Source organism: Furipterus horrens, unplaced genomic scaffold, assembly GCF_987537825.1.
Source record: "Furipterus horrens unplaced genomic scaffold, mFurHor1.1.pri manual_scaffold_3, whole genome shotgun sequence".
NCBI classification, from domain to species: domain Eukaryota; kingdom Metazoa; phylum Chordata; class Mammalia; order Chiroptera; family Furipteridae; genus Furipterus; species Furipterus horrens.
The window spans coordinates 116,334,905-116,356,221 of record NW_028327173.1 but is presented as its reverse complement, the minus strand read 5'-3'; the positions used below and the strand labels follow the sequence as shown (position 1 = coordinate 116,356,221).

Sequence of the window (21,317 nt, the reverse complement as noted above, 5' to 3'; positions counted from 1 at the left end):
TTTTAGGAAGTGTCTGACACACAGAGACACAGGTGAGGTAATACTCAAAGACCTAGTTCTGGATGGCTTCTGGGAGACGGGTTATATAGGGAAAAAATCATTGATTATGGTAACTAAAGGAGTTAGTGTCATGGTCAGGGTTGTGGTCTCTAATATTTGACTGGTGCTAGGGTAAAGGGTCATTAGTCATTGCATCAGATCCTGAGGTCAGCCATGGCATCATTCTTTCTGGTTTCACTGCTTTTCTAGGCCTGGAGCGGAAACACAACTGAAGCCTAAATGTTATCTTTAGTTTGTTAGAAACTTTGTCTCCTGTCAAAAGATCCCAGGCTTTGTTCCTAAGATTGTTTGTTGAATTTCAGAACCTCATTGTCCTGAGGGCTCAATGATTAAGGCAGTAGTGTGCAAGAGAGAAAGGGGAAGGTAAGTCAGGGTGTTGCATGAGGCTAGTTTAAGTCAAAAGGAAAAAAAGGAGAAAAAGTCATATTAAAGAAATAGTTTCTATAAGGTTACACTATTAAAAGTTTTTTCAAGACACTTGAGAATTTCACTACCAATTTGCTTAATTCTCGTTCCAAAGCCACTCCCATGTATCAGGTTTTAATCGTGGTAGCACACTACTTCTAGGCACCAAGCAAGATCTGTATTATTTTTTGTCCCTTAACAATTATACCAAAAATTAGCAGCTTGAAATAACAAACATTTAACTTCCAGCCAAGATGGAGGTGTAGACAGACACACTGAGTCTCCCTCCACAACTAAGAAGGAATACAACTACCTAAAAACTAGAAACAACCAGAAGTTCCAGAAAATCAAACTGCATGGAAGTCCAGCAAACAAAGATATAAAGAAGAAATACTCATCCAGACAGGTAGGAGGGGCGAAGCCGGGGCGGAGATGACGCTGTGCGGTGGCAGCAGCGTTGGTAGCGGCAGCGGCTCATCAGCAGAAAAGTCCAGTCATGCGTTTTAAAGTCAGGAGGGACACCTGGGGAGCATTCCCAGCTCCTCACCAGACCTAGCAGCTCATGGCCCAAGCACCAAGGAAAACCAAGCCTTATTGTTTCTGACTGTGCAGACCAGTGGGGGTTGGGGTGGAGGCAGAAACTGCTGGTCTCTCAGCAGAGTCCACTTGTTTAAAGGGCCCACATGGTCCTAAAACATCCGCAGACCCACCCACTCTGGGCAGCAGGGCAGTAGCTAGAGTGGCATCAGTCCTGTGCAGAAGTGGGAGAGGTGCTTGGAAAAGGGGAGAGTGCTGGGCAGGCGGCATTGTTCACTCTTGGACCCCCCACACACATACAGTGCCACAACACGGTGAAACAGGTCACTCTGTACTGATGAATCCCTAAAGCTCCGCCCCTTATACCATAACAGAAGCGACATCTCTACCTGGGATGCAGAGGCAAACAACCACAGGAGCCTGTCAGAATGAGGAGACAGAGAAGTATGGCCCAAAAGGGGAAACGAATCAAGATCCCAGTGGGAGAACTAAGTGAGGAGGAGATAGCCAACCTAAGAGATGAGGAGATAGACAACCTAACAGATGAAGAATTCAAAACACTGGTGATAAAGATGCTCACAGGCTTGACAGATATGCTTGAGTATGGCAAACACATAAGAGAAGAAGTGAAGGCTATGCTAAGTGAAATGAAGGAAAACCCACACAAAATCAATGGTGAAGGGAAGGAAACCAGGGTTCAAATCAATAATTTGGAACATAAAGAAGAAAGGAACAGTCAACCAGTACAGAATGAGGAAGCAAGAATTGAAAAAAATAAGAAAAACTTCCCAAATTTTGCGAAGGAGATGGACATACAGGTCCAGGAAGCACGGAGTGTCCCAGGCGAACTGGACCCAGAGGGGATCACACCAGGATGCATCATGACTGAGATGCCAAAGGTGAAAGATAAAGAGAGAGTCCTGGGGGCAGCAAGGGAGAGGCAGAAAGTTGCCTACAGAGGGGTACCCATAGGACTATCAGCTGAATTCTCAGAGGACACTTTGCAGGCAGTAAGGGACTGGCAAGACATATTCAGGGTGATGAAAGAGGCCCCCAACCAAGATTACTCTATCCAGCAAAGCTATCATTTGGAATGGAAGGGCAAATGAAGTACTTCCCAGACAAGGTGAAGCTAAAGGAGTTCATCATCAAAAAGTCATTATTATATGAAATGTCAAAGGGACTTACTTAAGAAAAAGATCAAAACTATGAACACTAAAATGACAACAAACTCACAACTATCAACAACAGAATCTAAAAAATAAAAACAAAATCCAACTAAGCAAACCAGAATAGGAACAGAATCATAGGTACGGGGATCATGTGGAGGGTTATTAGCTGGGAGTGGAGAGGGGGAGAAATGAGGATATGGTGCAGGGACAAAGAAGCATAATCGGTTGGTACAAAATAGACAGGGGGAAGTTAAGAATAATATAGGAAAGGGTGAAACCAAAGAACTTATATGCACGACCCATGAACATGAACTAAGGGGGTGGGATTGCTGGAGGGAACAGGGGTACTGGGCAGAGGGGAACAAAGGAGAAAACAATTGGAACTACTGTAACAACATAATTAATAAAATATACCTAAAAAATAACAAACATTTATTATCTCATTATTTCTGTAGGTCTGGAATCAGAAGCAATTCAGCTAGGAACTTTTGGTTTAGCGTGCTTCCTGGGGTTACAGTCAGCCTGTCAGCTTGGACTGCAACTGTCTCAAGACCAAATGACTCAACTGGCAATGAAATATTCTCTTCCAAGTTCACGTGGTTACAAGCAGGTTTTATTTGCTCACGGGCTTTTAAAGTGAGGACTCAGTTTCTCATAGGCTATTGGACTGATGACCTCTGTCCTTCAGCAATACCATCCAGGCATCTCCACATGGCTGCTCAAAACATGGCACTTTCCTTCCCCCAGCATAGGTGTTCTGAGAGAGAGAAAGAATGTACACACCCAAGGTTGAAGTGTAAACAAAAGTTCCACAAGACTCCTCTGAGGGATAAAAGAGTTTTTTTAATATGATTTGTAAATTGGAGACATGATCTAAGGTGGTAAGAATAAGGCAAAAGTTTTAAAGGGGAGAGTTGTGAGGAGTTTGCTGGTCAAAAGGATGGGTTGCTAGGGAAGCAAAACCATAAACTTACATCATTCATGCTGCGGGCAACTGGATTTTCCAGGTCTGCTGACTCAGTGGTCAGCAAGTGGGGTTGTGAGATAAGGACAATGGTTTCAACTGACTCATAGTCAGCAGGTAGACTCACAGGATATTGCCAACAGCTGGAGTCATAAGACATGGTTAGCAAAGGGGGCAGCACAAGTCAGGGTCTAACACCCTAGTTCCTCTTCAGAGTCTGCAAATTAAACTAGTAAAACAAATTTTGCAGTGTAATGGGCCAATGCAAAGAATGCAGTTTATCAGATAGACAAAATCAGAGCTTAAACTATAAAAATTGTCTATTCAGTCATTTGAGCAAGGTCAGAGACCATATTGCAGAAGAATCCACTACTTCTACCTTAAGAAGTGGGTCAATAAGCCCAGCCCACACTCAAGGAGAGAAAACTACATAGGGCATAAATACCAGGAGGGGGTGATCATATTATAGAATATCTTTGTTGCTGCCTACCTCCAGACACCCAAAGATAAGAGATAAAGACCATGTAGCAAGAGAAAAAGAAAGATCACCTGATAAATTTGCAGTCTCGTGAGACCTGTCTATTTCCAGTAGTTGCAATCTGTGAAATTTCTCTGACACTTAAAATAAATGAACATGTGCTTCAGCAACCTTGATTGAGCTTCTGCTCCTTATAACCAAATTATTCCTAAAATTGTATCCTATTTTCTTGAAGGGATTTACTCACTTTTGTTAGACTGAAATCATATGTAATACATCTCTCCATAGTCTAAATAAGACTTATAATGTCTAAACTGACCTGCAGATATTGTAGATCATTCACATTCTGTATTCAGCTGACCCTGTTGGCAAAAAAGCTCTTTGCCAGGACATTAAGGACACACATTTATATTAGAAGCTACACTTTTAATTTCTGTGACATGTAATGAGACAGCCTTACTAGTCAGAATATTTTATTAGGTCATAATGTGTTAAATGCAGTTTAATCAAGAGCTGCCATTAGATAGCTTCCAAATGAACTTCAGATGTAAGATGATCACATAACAAATCATTTATGAAATTCATCTGAAACAGTGTTAAGAAAGATGGACCAGCCCTGCAATATAAGCAATAACACCCTCATAACTAGTAATAATAGCAATAAAAATAGCTAACATTTATTGAGAACACAAATAAGGTTCTCTAATAACTCAAGATGGCATACTATACATGCCCATTACTTTCTACTTACACACACACACACACACATACAGGTTACTAATACCTGAAATATGACATTTAATCTTCACAATCCTATAATACAACTACCATTAATATCCTCATTTCAAATCTAAGTAAACTGAAGTTAAGCAACATTGAGCAACTAATCCAAAGTCAGAGAGCTTAGTTCCTGATAGTCATACCCCTGTGCAGTCCCTCTCACATTATATCAGGGATGGTCAGTGACTCAACCATTATGGAAAAAGTAACGATATGTGACTTCGGATGCTAGATCATAAAAGCCATTTCAGCTTCCACTTTGCTCTCTTGGATCACTCATTCTGGAGGAAGCCAGATGCCATACTTTGAGAACCACAAGAAGTCATAAGAAGAGAGCCATGTGTCAAAGAACTGAGGCTTCCCAACCACCATCAACTTGCCGGTGAGCCATTTTGGAAGTGAATCCTCCAGCTCCAGTCAATTCCTGAAGTGACAGGAACCCCAACTCACATCTTGACTGTAACCTCAAGAGAAACCCCTGGCAAGAACCATCCAAGTAAGCCATGCCCAAATTCCAGGCCCACAGAAACTATAAAATAATAAATAGTGTTTTTCAAAGCCAATGTGGGTTGAGGTAGCTTGTTACACAATAATAAATAACTAATATAGAAGTAAAGCTGGGTGACCCTTCCTCAGTTCTCTCATAGATGGTAGTCAGTATGTTTGCCAAGTCTAAGATTTCATCTGAAGGGTTGACTGGGAAAGAATATACACTTGGATTACTCAGACTAACATATAATAAGTCTACTTTTGATCAGTGTCCCTATTTCATGAGTGTGAGATTGTCATTTATAAGAAATATAAATTTTGTCATTCAGATGACCAAAATATATTTCTCATATATAATTGGTCTTCATCCACAGATCCTGGCTAATAGATCCCAAAACCCTTAGAACTTCCCCATTGGTAAAAAAAAAAAAAAAAAAAAAAAAAAAAGGTGACTTTTGGAAAGCTCCTAAGAATAAGAGCTGGTTGCCAATGGTGCCAACCATGAGATTAGAGACTTGAAACTTTCAGGCCCACCCCCTACCTCTGGGGAGGGGAGAAAGGCTGGAGATTGAATCAATTGCCATCAGCCAATGATTTAATCAACCATGACTATGTGATGAAGTCTCTACAAAAACCAAAAAGTACTGACTTTGAAGATCATTCAGGTTAATGAACTGGTGGAGATTTGGGGAAAGCAGCATGATGAGGAGGCATGGGAACTCTGCGCCCCTTCCCATAGACCCTGCCCTAATGCATCTCTCCCATCTGCTGATCCCTGAATTATTGACTTGTACAATAAGCAGGTGATATAGTAAATCACATGTTTCTCTAGTTCTATGTGCCACTTTTGCAAATTATTTGAACACTAAAAGAGAGTTGTGGGAACCTCTGATTTATAGTCAATGGATCAAGAATACAGGTAACAACCTGGACCTGCAATTGGTGTTCTGGTTACTAGTGTCACTGGAACCTTTGATCTGTAGCCAGTCAGTCAGAAGAGGCTGGGCTCTTCAGGTGGCATTTGAATGTGCGTGTTTGGGCTGGGGATTATAAAATGAACCCTTAACCTGTGGAACCTTATGCTATCTCAGGGTAGACAGTGTCATAATTGAGTCAAATTCTTGGACACCCTACTGGTGTCCAAGAATTGCTTGTTGGTGTAGGGAACTCCCTATCTCCTCATGTTAGAATTGGGTCTGGGAACCCAATTTAATGAGCTTCAAGACAGATTGAAAGCTTAGCACCATATTGTCCTAAGGAAGAAGATTTATAGGCATTCAAATTTTGTATGGCCTCAAGAAAACTCAAAAAGACCAAACATTTAACACATCCGATTCCTGTGCCCATGTCATGCTTTACACCCAGTACAATAATTTACATGAAACAGAATGTTTAGTTTGGAAGTTTCAGCTGAGGCGCTGAGATAAGGTAGATACCAGATACCAAAGTAATTTTTGAGGGAAAACCATATGCAGATTTTCAAGACATTATTTGAAAACCATTGTAAATCAACGTCTGGTTTGTACCCATTGGGAGATATAAGACTCAAAAAAGTAGAGTTGGGGTGAGGACTTTGTGAGAGAGATGGGGATGCTGTATTATGAGTTCTAACATATCAGATCTCTAAGAAAGGATGGAGAAATTTCTGCTTCTTCACTTCAAGACTAGAGGGTTAGTACTCTAGTGAAACCGTCTATGAGATATGTCTTTCTAACATCTTAGGATACAAAGGTTGACTGTATCCCTAGCTATACTGGGAGCTGCTTTGGTGGCAAAACAAAGGTGGGTTGTTGCTGGGTATAAAAAGTAGCTGCATTTGCAGTGAAACCATTTGTGAGTGCTGAATGTGGAGCAGATGTGGGTGTCCCAAGAGGCATCTGAAAGTCTGCTTAAGTCAACCATCTGGAAGGGTCCATGGGACTCCAACACCGAGAGACTGTGTGAAGGGCAGCTGGCCCTCAGGATCTGCTCCATGGAATGCAATCTGTGCAGGTATGGAGGGCCCAGCACTTCGAAAGGCCCCATGCTTGATCTAATGCTCTGAGTGTTCCAATTCTTAATAATTGTATCTTTCAACTAATGTTTTATAAGTGCAATGGGACAGTGTGTGTCTGTCATTCATTGCTGCCCCATTTGCATACAGCATTTATGATGATCCACAGAGCAGAGAATTCCACTGGGCCCAGGATGTGTGGGAGTTCAGTGAAACTCAAAGTAATTACAAGGTAAACGTGTTTTGTGTATAACCAAGTAAGCAGAAGATGTTGACAGGCCCCAGAGGCTATGCCTTACATATGAATCAGAACTTATTTCAAACACAAAAAGCAAGCAATGGCATTCTAAGAAATACGAATGACCAAGGAACCCTAATCAATTTTTTTTCACTCATTTTACTTCTCTGAATTAACTAACCTCTTACACTAAAAATGATGTCATAGAAGGAAAGGGAAAGACAAGACCACTTACAACTTATTTCCTTTCAGTCCTCTCTTACTTATTAGTCCAAAACAGTGAATATTGGTAGAATGTATGTGTATCAAGAAGTGGAATAAAAAGAGCTGGGTTTGTTTTGTGCATCATTTCCACTTTTCTGTGCATGAATATTCCAGCTGCAAAATACAAGCTGGCATTTCAGGGATTTTGCATACAAATTAAATGCTCTTGAATTTGCTTTGAAAACTGCCATTGCAAAATATAAAGGTGAACAATAATTTAAATTTTTTTGGATTGACTTTAAACAGAAAATAAAAACAACATTACAAGTTAAGAGAGGGATAAGGGAAAAAGAAGAAGCTTTATATTTTAGGACTTTTAAATGCACTGTTTTTCTACTTGTTGAACAAGGGACCCTGCATTTCCTTTTCTGGAGAGTCCTGAAAAGTATATAATTGTTCTGACTACACAACCACTTAAGATTGTACTCTTTTCCCTTAATTTCCTCTCTTCCTGGGCCTTAACAGTGGAGGGTCAAAACACACAGTTAGCAAGCTGGGAAAGGAGGAGAAATAACGGGATGGAAAGGACAAGGCCCTTCTCCATTTCAATACATGGGCCTTGCTGGAGAAAAGGAGGAATTTAATATTAATGTTTTGGTCATCGTTGGGAAGATTTTGACCTAAAGTGACATTAGTACAGTCTGTTACCTAAATGTGAGCAGTAAAGTAACGGAACTAGCCCTCCATCCAGGGGGAAGGAAAGAATACTCCATTAAATAAATTTTAGAAGAACAATAAGGGGCAAAAGTAAATATATCTCATGAGCTATGCTTGTTCGATACCCCAGTTAAAAAATGAAACAGAAAATCTGAAGAGGTCTGATCAGAGTTTTATCTCCAAATATAAAAAAAGAAAAGGAAGCTTTTCTTGGTTTAGAAAACTTCAGCCACAAAAACTACATCAAAGATAATCAAACTCGGACTTCCGGCCAAGATGGAGGCTTAGACGGACACGCTAGGTCTCCCTCTACAACGAGAGAGGAATACAACTACTTCAAAACAAAGGATAACTAGAAATTCCAGAAAATAAAACTACACAGAAGCCCAACATATGAAGTTATAAACCAGCGGTGCCATTTGGGCAGGTAAGAGTTAAAGAGGGCAGTGCTGTTTGCACCCGGAGCGGCGGGCGGTGAGGAATCCCGGCTGCGCAAGCCCCTGGCGGTGCGCGACCCCGGCGCTGGGGAGAGCGGCCGCCGCATCGCCTTGAACAGTGAGGCCCAGGGGGGCGGGAGGACGGATCCCGGTCTCCTAGCTGAATAACTGTGTGAATCCATCTTGGACCCCCGCCCCCACAGAAAGCACCACAGGGCTGCGAAATAGGTCGCGGACGGGCAGGCGCCGGCGGTCGCTGATTTGTGACGCGTACGCAGGCACTGCCCCCTGCCCCCTACAGCCGGCCCAAGAAAACAAAACGCATCTGTCAAAATGAGGCAGACAACTATAGAAATCCCGGTGACACAGCTCACCAGGCAACAGATAGAGGACCTGACAGATGAACAGATAAGAAACCTGTCAGAGGCTCAGTTCTGGGCCATTGTTATCAGGTGGCTTACAGAATTCACAAAAGAGCAGGAAAAAGATAAGAAAGAAGCGAAAAACACTCATAACGAAAGGAACAAAACCACATACGAGACAGATGGTGAGGAAAAAAAATCCAGAGTTCATTTCAACAAACTGGAGTATGGAGAAGGAACAAGCAGTCAACCAACGCAGGGAGAGGAAATGGGAAGCAACAATGAGAGGATCAGAAACCTCTGGGACAGCTATAAAAGGCCCAACATAAGAATCATTGGTTTGCCAGAGAATGAGGAAGATGAACTAGAACTTGAAAAATTGAGTGAAAATATAATAAAGGAGAACTTCCCAGACTTGGGGGAGGGAATAGACTTGCAGGTCCAGGAAGCAAGGAGAGTTCCCAAGAGACTGGACCCAGGGAGAACCACTCCAAGACACATTATAATCAAAATGTCAAAAATTAAAGATAAAGAGAGAATCTTAAAAGCAGCAAGTGAGAAGAAAAGAATTATGTACAAAGGGGTCCCAATTAGACTATCAGCTGACTTCTCAAGGGAAACCCTACAGGCAAGAAGGGACTGGCAAGAAATATTCAAAGTAATGAAAATCCAAAACCTACAACCACGAATACTCTATCCAGCGAAATTGTCATTCAGAATAGAAGGACAGAGAAAGTGTTTCCAGGACAAAATAAAACTGAAAGAGTTCATTAGATCCAAACCACTGTTATATGAGATGTTAAAGGGACTGGTTTAAAAAACAGAAGCTAGGGAGATGAAACAAAGGCATACTAAACAGGCAACGAGAGTGGAAAAGGAACTGTGGGTACGGGAAGCATATTGGGGGGAGGTCAACAGGGAGGGGGAGTGGGGAGAGGGAGGGAGATAATATAGGAATTGGGGATCATGGTAGGAGGGAATGGAATAGACGGAGAGAGGTTGGGAGGAACTGTATGCACAACTAATGGACATAATCTAAAAGGGGGGGACAACTGGAGGGAGGGGGGCCACCGGGTGAAGGGGAGCAGAGGGAAGGGAAATTGGCACAAATGTAATATTTTAATCAATAAAACACATTAAATCTGAAAAAAAAAAAAAAGATAATCAAACTCCATAGCTGACTTTACCTCACAAATTACCCATATGTTCCAGCTCATGTTACAATTTATTTGGGGGGCATTAAAATGATTTTCAATTTTCTCACTCAATTTCTTCTATCTCTGCTGAAAATAAGAGATGACACTGTATGATAAGAGCAAGTCACTTTAAATTAGAGCAACTTGACTTTTGTCTTGCAGTCAATCAGATGCAGATCAAATGTATTTTTCCCCAGAAAAAAACAAACTGTGAAAAATTCATAAAGAAGCACTTCTTATGTTTTTAGAAATATAAAGGTTTGTTTTGAAATTCCTATTTTTAATCTCTGTCACACTGATAAGCTCTGAATTTTAATTTATGACTCCACCATCTCTTCAAAACAAGAAAAAAGCTAAGAAATTTTTTTCTGAATGATAAACACAATATGATTCTGTCACAATACACATCTTTAAAGTACAGAACTATAATTACTTTAAATAGCCCACTGAAATTAGCCCTTACTAATCAATAGTTTGTTTCTGTGATTTTTTTTTCAGTAAAATAGAGTTTTATGCAAAGCTTTCAAATCCATTTATCAATGACAAAAATAAAAGTATATGTTGCAACATTAAATGTTAGATTTAGAATAAATAATGACTACAATATACTATGGACTCTGGTGTGTTAAAGGGTTTGCTGATGAAGTAAAGGTTCGTGAACAAATAAATGTGAACTTTATGAGGTGTGTCTGTACATGCTCTGCCTCTGAAATTATGCAGAAGTGGTGAAATGGCTAGAGATTCTGAGCCTCTCAAGAGTCCCTTACAGTTTCTTAGTTGGTTGTATTTGCTTGGGTTTTTTTCTAATTTTTCATCATCCCTATGGTGCAGAAACTTTCTGCATGACACTTCATCGACAACTGAATGAGTGCCTCTTTCAAGCTAAACATTGTGCAAGGTGCTCATAAACACAACTAAGTGCCTTCAGACTAGTATAGACTTGATAGATATAATGTAGGACTCCCAGTTAAATTTGAATTTCTGATAAATGAGTAATTTTTAAGTAAAAGTCTGCCCCAAATATTTCATGGCATATATTTTTTAATTTTCCAAAATTGGCAGCCTATATTATTGGAACTAAGGGGTTCTTTTTGTGCACCACAGAATCAGTACCTGGACACCTGGACACTAATAGCTAAACTTTGACCCTGCCCACACTTCTGCTGGTGCCATCCCTTCATCCCTCTTCTATGTTGGCCAATTTTTTCTGAAGCTGATCTCCTTTTTTTGGAACTACATCTTTTTTTTAATGAAATATATCTTCAAATAAGTTCCATAAGTAATGAAGTGTGGGAGAAAAAACATTCTGAGCGCTTACATATTTAATAGTATCTTTATTCTATCAAATATCAATCACATTTGATTGATATTTAATCTGAATACAGACTTCTAGATTAAAAATTACTTTTCCCTCAAAAGTTCGAAGATATTAATTGCTTTGTTGTCTTCTAGCACCCCGTATTGCTGATAAGAAGTCTAAGGTCAGTCTGATTCTCATTCTTTTACAGGTGACCTCTTTAGCTTTTGTTTTTATTTTCTGAAAACATTTATAATATCTTCATTGTTGGTTGTATTAGTTTTCTAGGGCTGCTTTAATAAAATGCCACAGAGTGGGTAGTTTGAACAACAGAAATTTACTTACTCACAATTCCGGATGTTAGAAGTCCAAGATCAAGGGTCAGCAGGTTCATTGCCGCAAGACTGGAAATAACCTAAGTGTCTGTCAGTGGATAAATGGAAAGAAAATGTGGTATGTATGCAATGGAATATTATTCAGCCATACAAAAGAAGGCGATCTTGCCTTTGTGACAACATGGATGAAAATTGTGGGCATTATGCTAAGTAAAATAAGCCAGACAGAGAAAGGCAAATACTGTATGATATCATTTATTTGTGTAATCTTTAAAAAAATAGTCAAACTCATAAAACAATGAGTAGAATGGTGGTTGTGTGGTTGCCAGTAACTAGGGGAAATGGGGAAAGGTGGGTCAAAAGTACAAACTTTCAGTTATAAGGTGAATGAGTTATTGGAATCTAATGTGCAGCATGGTGATTATAGTTAATGATACTATATTGTATACTTGAAATTTGCTAAGAGAATAGATGTTTAGTGTTCTCACAACAACAAATAAAGTAACTTTGTGAGGTGATAGATGTGTTAATTAACTTGACTGTGGGAATCATTTCACAGTGTATATGTATATCAAACCACTGTGTTGTGCACTTTAAATATATTACAATTGTATTTGTCAGTTATGTGTCAATAAAGAAGGGGTAACAGGAAATGAAAATTCTCCAATTCCACTCTAAATAGAAACTCTGGATTTCGAATTTAGTCTATCAGGTGATTTTGATGGAAATTAAAATTTGAGAAGCACTGGGTTATCCTAAAATAACACGAGCACCTATATGCATATATACATTACCATATATAGCCTTATAGTTCTTTTTTTTTTAAGATTTTATTTATTTTTTAGAGAGAAATAAGAACGAGACAGGAAGAGAGAGAGAGAGAAACATCAACGTGGGAGAGAAACATGGATCAGTCGCCTCTTACACACCCCCAACTGGGAACCCGGCCAGCAACCCAGACATGTGCCCTGACCGGGAATCAAACCAAACAGGCAACCTTTAGGTTTGGGGGCCAGCACTCAATCTACTGAGCCACACCAGCTAGGGAAAGCCTCATGGTTCTTGAGGTAGAGAGAGGGCAAAAAGAAAGAGATGCCCCTGGATGGCATAGCGATGGATCAGAGTAGGGAACTCTAGTGTCTATATGAAAAATTTAACTTGAAGAACTAAAATGCAGATAATTATAACCCTCTAAAAAATGAAAGAATATTAAAAATAATAAAAGAAAAGATTATTCGATTTATTTTATGTTCATCACATGATATTTTTTAGGTATTTGTCATAGGCTGCCTTTTCCATTCTCCTCTCTCCTTTTGTTCAGGGAAAGGCAGTCTGCTTAAACTCAGGTTCTGCAGCCAGACTCCTCTGGCTTCAAACCCCAGCTCTGTTGGGCAACTTGGGCATGTCAACCTCTTTCCATTCCCTTGTGAAAAATTGAAAAGTAATAACTGGATCTCTTTCACAGGGTTGCTGTAAGGGTTAAATAGTTCATATATGTAAAGCACTTAGTCCCCAATGCATAGAAAATCCTATATGTGTTAGCTATTTAATATGCATTCCCTTTTTGACTTCTATCATATTTAACTTATTTGCTACTTAACTTATGTTACAATAAAAGAAGAATCTTGTTTAGAACCTATAGATTCAATACACTGTATGACTTAGTGATTGCAGTTTAGGATTAAAGAACAATGTGACACTATCTTGCTGAAGAACCAGAAAATCCTTGATAATCTTTTCCTTTCTTTTCTTTTCTTTTCCTTCATTGTCCTTGAATTATATGTATAAAAGTAGTTTATGAGAGTGAGCATTTTGAGGATAGTTGTAACTCTGTTACCATAAGAGTTAACTAAAGTACTTATCAAAGGGAGAAACTAGTTGAATAGACACTAGGTGAGTTATTTTTTAAAAAAGAGACTGATGTGGCTTCTGGAGTATGTTTTGAATGGAGAAATATGTCACAGCAGTGAAAATATGAAAAATATTTTTTCTTTCTTTTTATTTAACTTTCTTTTTGGCTGATTTCCTAAGGTTTCGGTTAGTAGACTCATTCCACTTCAACAAAATGTAGTGACTTCATTAAATCAGTTCTCAACCAGAAGGAACATCAGATCACCAAGGGAAGCTAACTGAAAGTATGCATCCCTGCCACAGCCCACCCTGAAGAGCTTATCAAACTTTCTCAAAAGGGGTCTCAGGCATGTGTACTTAGGAAAGTCTCCCCAAGAGACCAGGGTATTCTGCTCCCCTTCTCACATTAAGCCCACACCTCCCACATACCATACACATACATAACTGCAAACCACGGTTCACAGAGGTGGATTTAACAGCGGGTGCACTGGGCGCATGGCCTGGGCCCCGACTTCTGAAGGGCCCTGCAAAACCCCAATTTTACACTTTCTTATAATGACACTAATTTTTGTTTCATATGTGCAAGTTTAATTATGTACAAGTTTACAATAAGTGGTAAAACCTGATAGTATGTTTATATTCACTTATTTTTATTATTTCACTACTACTCTGCATACTGTAGACATACTATGCTGCATAGACCCCCTACGGCTGCCTTACTATTCATTGGAGCAATAGAATTGTATTTGCTACTTTATATTATATATTATATATTATACTCAAATTTTATTGGAAATAAAACATTAATAGTACATAATATTTTTTATTTATTTAAAAATATGGTTAACGTGTATTTTTATTTTCCCTGTCTCTCTTTTCTGTAAGGGGCCCAATATTTTTTTCTGTGCCTGGGGCCTCAACCGACCTTAATCTGCCTCTGGTTCTAGAGCATAGTTTGTTCCCCAACAGAGGCATTCATACCAATACCATGCATTCTACATGAAACAGCACTGCATTGAAAACTCAGGCTCTGGAGTCACATTAGGTTTGAACTAGGCTCTTGTATGTGTGACCTTGGCTGGTTAACTCTGTAATGCTACTATTAATAGTATTATCTATAAGTAACATTAGGTGTTTTCTATGTTCTATGCACTGTGGTAAACCCTAAACATGGATTAACACTTAGTTCTACAACAAACCTATAAAGTTGGTGCTATTATTATCACAATTTTACAAATGAGGAAATTAAGACTTAGCAAGAGGATCAGTAATTATTAACTTGTTTAAACTTATTCAGCCAAACAATAATTGCGTTAGAATAACACCCAGGTTATCTAACAGTAGGGACCATGCACTCAGCCAATTCACTGTATTCCACTCTCAAAATGCTGATAAAGTAAAGGAGAAAAAACCTGCAAAGAAAAACAGGAGTTGATAAATTTAAGATAGAAAGAAACCAAAATGAAAATCTATGAATTGGAGTAGCCTGACACTGCTCAGGGACTTAAAAATGATATGAAAAATAGGAATAGTGGATAATGTTCAAAGGAAAGTAATGGGGAAATTACTTCCACAACTAACCTGTTAAATTAAGAATGGCAGATGTCATTTTCACACTTGGTCTTTTAAATACACTTTCCCTGAAAGTACTATTCAGTGCAACTACTGTACAGCAAGCTGAAACAGGAAGAATTTTTTTCTTTAAAGATGATATTTTTGGAGAGTTGGGTGGAAAATTGAGGAAAAAATATATAGGCTAATTTTGAAGACATATAAAAATTAGAACTTCTTGACTTTGTACAGAACAATATTTACCCAACTATAATTATGTAAATACTATTTATGGCTCTCAACTTTTTGAATCAAACTATAGGATTATCATAAAAAATCTAATTTTCTATATAAAACAGAGTGTAACTATTATTGTGTTAAATTGGGTTCAGCTAAGAGACAACCAAAACAATAACCTCTTACATATGACATAAGCTTGCATGTGAAGAGAGTCTATAAGCAGCCTAAGGCTCGTAGGGCACCACCCATCAGGAGAGACCCAGGCTCCTTCCACCAACACAGGACTTACACATCAGGACCTACAATGGCTGCTCAAGCACTAGACGTATCATGCACATTCCAGATTTCAGGAAAAAGGAAGATATGAGGTGGGGGGGGGAATGTGACCTCTCCCTCTTGAGACATTTCCTGAAAGTCACATTGACACTTCAGCTTACATTCTTTTGGCCAACCACATGGCCACACCTAGTCACAAGAGAAATGGGAAAAGTAGTTTCTATTTTGTCCAGCTAAAATAGAGATTCTGTTATTAAGATGGAGGGAGGGATGAATACTGGGTGAAAATTATCACCTTTGTCACAATGTAGGAGAATGGATAATACAACTTAGAAAATAAAAGTAAGAAGAGTATAAGTCATTATAAAATAAGAAATTAAGAAATGCAGTCTGGTCGTGCGGCAAGGCGTGAGGAGAAAGGAAAGATCCTACTTGGTTGGCTGTCTCACCACAAATGAGATGACTTCATACAATTTTGTCACTTACTGAAGGATGAGCATTTTTCACGGTAGCCAACATGGAAACAGCCTAAGAGTCCAACAGGGATACAAATGTGAGATGCCCACACACACAATGGAAGATGCAGTCTTTTAAAAAGAAGGAAATCCTGCCATTTGCAATACCATGAGTCAACCAGAAGGATGTTCTGCTAAATGAAAATGAGGCAGACACAGAAAGACAAATAATGGAATTTGGTTGAAACGAAAATAGTAAAAATATAAGAGGACAGAAAAATTAAAAGCCAACAGCTTCTCCTGTCTCAATAAAATACTTATGGTTAAGGCTACCTTTCCAGATAGTCCAGCAGCTAAGTCACCAAGGGCATTTGCACCATCTACAGAAAACATCGGATCCATGCGCACCAGATGTTCTTGACAACTCATCCCACCATCCCTCTGCACATGAATTGCACCAGCCGACTCTGAAGGCAACCACCGAGTCTCTTTTCATTACCAAGTAGATATAATACCCTGACAACAAAACAGAGAACACAAGTGTCTCTTCACAGTATCACGACCAGTTGGGACCACACTAAGAAAATCAGCTTGCCTAGATGAGGACCCTTTCTCTTCTTGGGTAACCAGGATATAAAGGAGAGACTCTGGCCTGTGCCACTGGTAAGTGACTAACACTTTTACACACTGAACTGGTCCTGAGAACTGAGATGTCTTCTTTGTAAGTCAAGAATACACAACATGATCTCGAAGAATTGCACAGTGGTGCAAGCCAGAGGCCTGCTGTGTGTATAACTGGACTTGGAAACAGGCAAGTTAATCTTGTTGAAAGGATTTCCCATCTCTTGTTTCTGTTTGCCAGTGTTAGCGCTTTGCTGGCTTAAATCGTTATCTTTTTCTGGTTCCTTCTCCTGTTCTATTCTGATGGGTCCCAGAAACCCCTCTCCGGACCCATTATCAGAATCAGAGAGTGAGGAAGAAGAAAGCACTACCTACCTAAATGAGAGCTCTGAGGAAGAGTGGGAGTCCTCTGAAGAAGAGGACCCCGTGGTGCCCAACCTAACACCTCTTGAGAGTCTTGCCTGGCAGGTTAAGTGCCTCTTAAAGTATTCGACAACTTGGAAACCTTTAAATCCTAACTCCTGGTTATATCATGCTAAACTCTTAGATCCAAGCACACCAGTCCATATACTTCAAGAGATAGGTCTAAGACTCTCACATTGCTCCCGTTGTGTACCCAAACTGGAACCAATTCCTGAATGGCCACCTCTGGCTTCTTGTGGAGTCCCACCTTTTCAAAAGCCCCTGACAAGCCCCAGCCGACTTTCTAGAGACCATGCCACTCTGAATGGGGCACTGCAGTTTGCTACCTAACAGTTAGGTCGAACCTTGAGCAGAGCCACTCCCATTACTGAATACCTAAAACAGATCCCTAATTCGTGTGTTTCTGGTTGTTGCTGTGGCTGGCTAACTAAAACAGTTAAGGAGACAGCCCGCACTGAACCCATCAACACCACTTACTCTTACACTGACTTCCAGAAGGCAGTTAACAAGCTCTTAACCGCATCACTGTAAAGATCCACCATGTGTTCCGGTATCTCTCATGTTGCTAACTGAGAAAGCAGTACAAAATTCCACAGCCCAGAGTGGGTAAAGGAGTGCCTCCTCAACCAAACTGCCCTGTCCTGACAAGCCGAGGATACCAAGGACTGGATGTCTATCCAAGAGCCCCAGAACTCAACTGCAGAGAATGGGTACCATGAGCTTTCCCTTTGATAGACCCTGTGGACGAACTGAGAACTTCAATGGAGAACTGGTCAGAAGGGACCATGTTGCAAAAGATAAATTAACTATTCTCCACATTCTGTTCTCCCCCCTGTTTACTCTGCCTATATGAATGGACTAACTAGATATCTAATTATTAATGGGAAGGGAAAGGTAGGCTACCACCCCTTTTGTTATCCATCCTTCACAACAGCCGTTGTGGAAAGTCAGCTACTCCCAACAGCACCTTCCTGAGCAGGCTTCTCTGACATTCATGTTTAGGGAGGTAGTTGATTCAGGTGAATAACTAGACAAAAGAGAATGGTGCGAAAATGATTTATCTCCTGGCTTTTATATGGATAGATCTACATGTGGCACGCTTTAGAGGTTCCTCTCTGGGGGGGAGGAAGTACACTTTCAAATCTAGCCTCTACTACACCAGACCTATTACAGTACCTGCAATTACAGGATAAGCATGTTATAGGTTCCCACCAGGCTCTGTGTACCTAAACTGACCTATAAGATTATACCTGGGGATTAAACAGATACCTCTTCTATGGGGAATATATTTCCAGCATCTTTGCACCCAGACTTTAGTCAAGAGGAACTAAAACACATTCCAAAAGACCAAAGGGAAAACGTTATTAAGAGAGCATTTGTTTTCAATACTAACTGCTATTGGATTTAAATATTTCAGTCTGTATGTTTCCTGGAGCAGTACTTAATGCACTTTCCGCATCCATTGCAAACTTTCTAGTATCGCTTCTAACTTCAAAAAACCTTACTACAGAAAAGCTCAGCTTAATACAATCTGAGGTTAGAGTTTTTTAATATCAATTTTTCTACATAGATTAGCTTTAGATATATCTGAACAAGGAAGTGTATGTACTGTTGTAAATGAGTCTTGCCATGTTTATTTAGTTGAGTCAAAATGTAGAAGTCAACATAAAATGCATGAGACCATTATATCTTTTCACGCACCTATAATAAAGAGTGAAACCTGTGTATGATCCTGGTTAACTGGGCATCTAAATGACTCAGAAAATAGATTGTTAAAGATATATACCCCCTTTAGTTTTGCTTTTTCCTCTTCTCCGTAACTAAGTGTTGTGTACAATGTGGTATCAAAAATTGAAGCATTAATGGAATCACGAATTATAAAATATATAGCAACTTTAAGAAGAGAGAATGTTTATAACCTAATGAGTATTTCTGCGGAGCGTTAGTTTTCTTAAGGGAGGAAAAGAAGGAGGAGATTGTAGTAAGTAGAAAAATATGTTAGTGGGAAAATTACTGAACTGAAATATATTATACTTTTAGTGTATCTGAATGTATCAGAAACTGTTTTCTGTGAAACTGGGTTTTAAAATGTTACACCTGTTTCTTTTAAGGGGGAGGTGGGAAAGATAGGGAGGTCTAAAAAATTAAATATGTTGATGTTTATGTAACCATAATATGTTCCTTTTTCTTTGTGTGCACGTGTGTGTGTATGCATGTATGTGTGTAAAAATGCCTCATAAACACATTTTCCTTATTCACTCCTAAAGGAAGCCTTTCCCCATCTTTGCAGCTGAATAAACCAACAGCTTGTACATGCAAAAAAAAAAGAAAGAAATTAAGAAATGCTACTTATGTTTACAAAAAATCTGAGGTACAAGTAAGAAATTAAAAATACTGTAGCAGCATAGCTATTGGGCAGGGAAAAAGAATGAAGATGGGTATTTAATATAAGAAAGTTAAATCACAAATCTCTTATGTGCTCTCTGGAAAATAGATCAAGGGAGGAAAAAGAACAAATAGGAAAGTGGGCTACAAGATAAGGAGAGACAGTGAGAATTAACCTACTGAGAGAAAGGATCCCATGAGTTTAATACAGAAAGAACTGAAAATTAATAAAGAAATTTTGCTTTAAGTGCTACACAGTAACTGTTGGTTTCTGAATTAAAAGTTTGTAGATTTATTTTATTTGTGAATTACCTTCTTCTCACCAAAAATAAATAAATGTTTTTTAACCTAGTGAGGGTTCACATGTACCGAAGTGATAATGATATATATCTTTATTAATAAAAGGTGAAAATTTAAATTAAGTTATACGAAGAAAAGATGAAATACCTTTTACCTTCAAATTCCTTAAAAATGCCAAAGGTTTTTTTCAGAATCTTCTCAAACACTTCTATCCACTCTTTTGCCTTCAAGTCAAACCTAGTTTTCCATACACAATCATTTGGAAAAGAAGTTTAAACCATTTTAATTTTTATGCACATCTGTTTCGATATCAATATTGAAAATGTAGAGAAGTATTTTCTAAATTCTGTTCATATGTCCTATGTTTACTTACATTTTAAAATGCTTTAAAAAGTGATGTCACTATGTTTTGTATTTTATGTAATATTTTGGGAAATTTTAGCTGCATTATAGGTTAAATAGGCTTGGGAATGTATCTATCATGCACAATACAGTTTTCCAATAAGAAAATATGCTTTAAGTACCAAGCAATTAATCTATGAATAATTGGAAAACACAAAACTGTACTGGAAGAACTACTTTGACTTCTTGGTGCATTTGACCTACATAATTCTAAGTTATAAAACACCTGAAACATTGATGTCATGGTGACGAAGGTGTGAACTGATAAATAAAATGACAACTAACACCAGACATGACTTTTTTATTGTACTACTTTCTGCTGTCTAAGAAAAATAACATACATTCCTGGAGCAATGCCATATTTGAAATCCTGCAGTTTTGTGTAACATCAGCAAAAAAGAACCCAATGTCAGCAATGTTTTCCTGGGCTTGTCATATCTCATGAAGGGAGGATATCAGCTTCCAAAGAGAATACTGTATGTCAAGCAATGATGTATAAAGTACTAAATCCTATCATTTGACAGCATGGAATAAGACTCATTCACACACACCTACAATCATGGAAGGTGGCAATAAAAATGTTATTCTTATTGGCCATTTAATAAAGTTTATCTATTAATTATGAATGATTATAGTTCTGTAAAATGATTTAGACAATAGTTTTTGTCTATCCCACAGAACCCCAAACTTTAAGCATGAATATTGAAATGTATGAAAATAGGCAAATATTTTATAACATTGTTTCTCTGAAATATGCTTAGAAGATATTATTCCCAATTAAAATTAGCCTGGTGTAATAAAGACAATGAATAAGTGCCTATCAATAATAACCTTAAATGTAAATGGATTAAATGCTTATATCAAAGCATAGCTGATTAGATAAGAAAACATCACCTGCATATATGCCTCTGCAAGAGACCCACCTAGCACAAAAGATCTATACAGACTGAAAGTAAAGGGATAGAAGAAAGTATTCCAAGCAAATGCACATGAAAAAAAAGCTGAGGTAGCAGTATTTATATCAAACAAAATTGATTTCAAAGCAAAGGCCATAAAAAGAGACAAAAAGGACACTTCATAATACTTAAGGGAATAATCCGTGAAGAAGATATAACCCTTGTAAACATATATGCCCACAACATAGAAGCA

The 21,317-nt window shown here is 38.7% G+C and overlaps 1 protein-coding gene across 1 annotated transcript; it reads left to right on the top strand.

Annotated features, from left to right (window-relative positions):
• Positions 1 to 16,847: 16,847 nt before the first annotated feature.
• Positions 16,848 to 19,255, top strand: LOC150015805 (DDB1- and CUL4-associated factor 16-like). Its single transcript, XM_090271832.1, is given in 1 exon segment — positions 16,848 to 19,255. A coding segment is annotated over 1 exon segment (651 nt). The 5' UTR covers positions 16,848 to 16,961; the 3' UTR covers positions 17,613 to 19,255.
• The last annotated feature ends 2,062 nt before the right edge of the window (positions 19,256 to 21,317 follow it).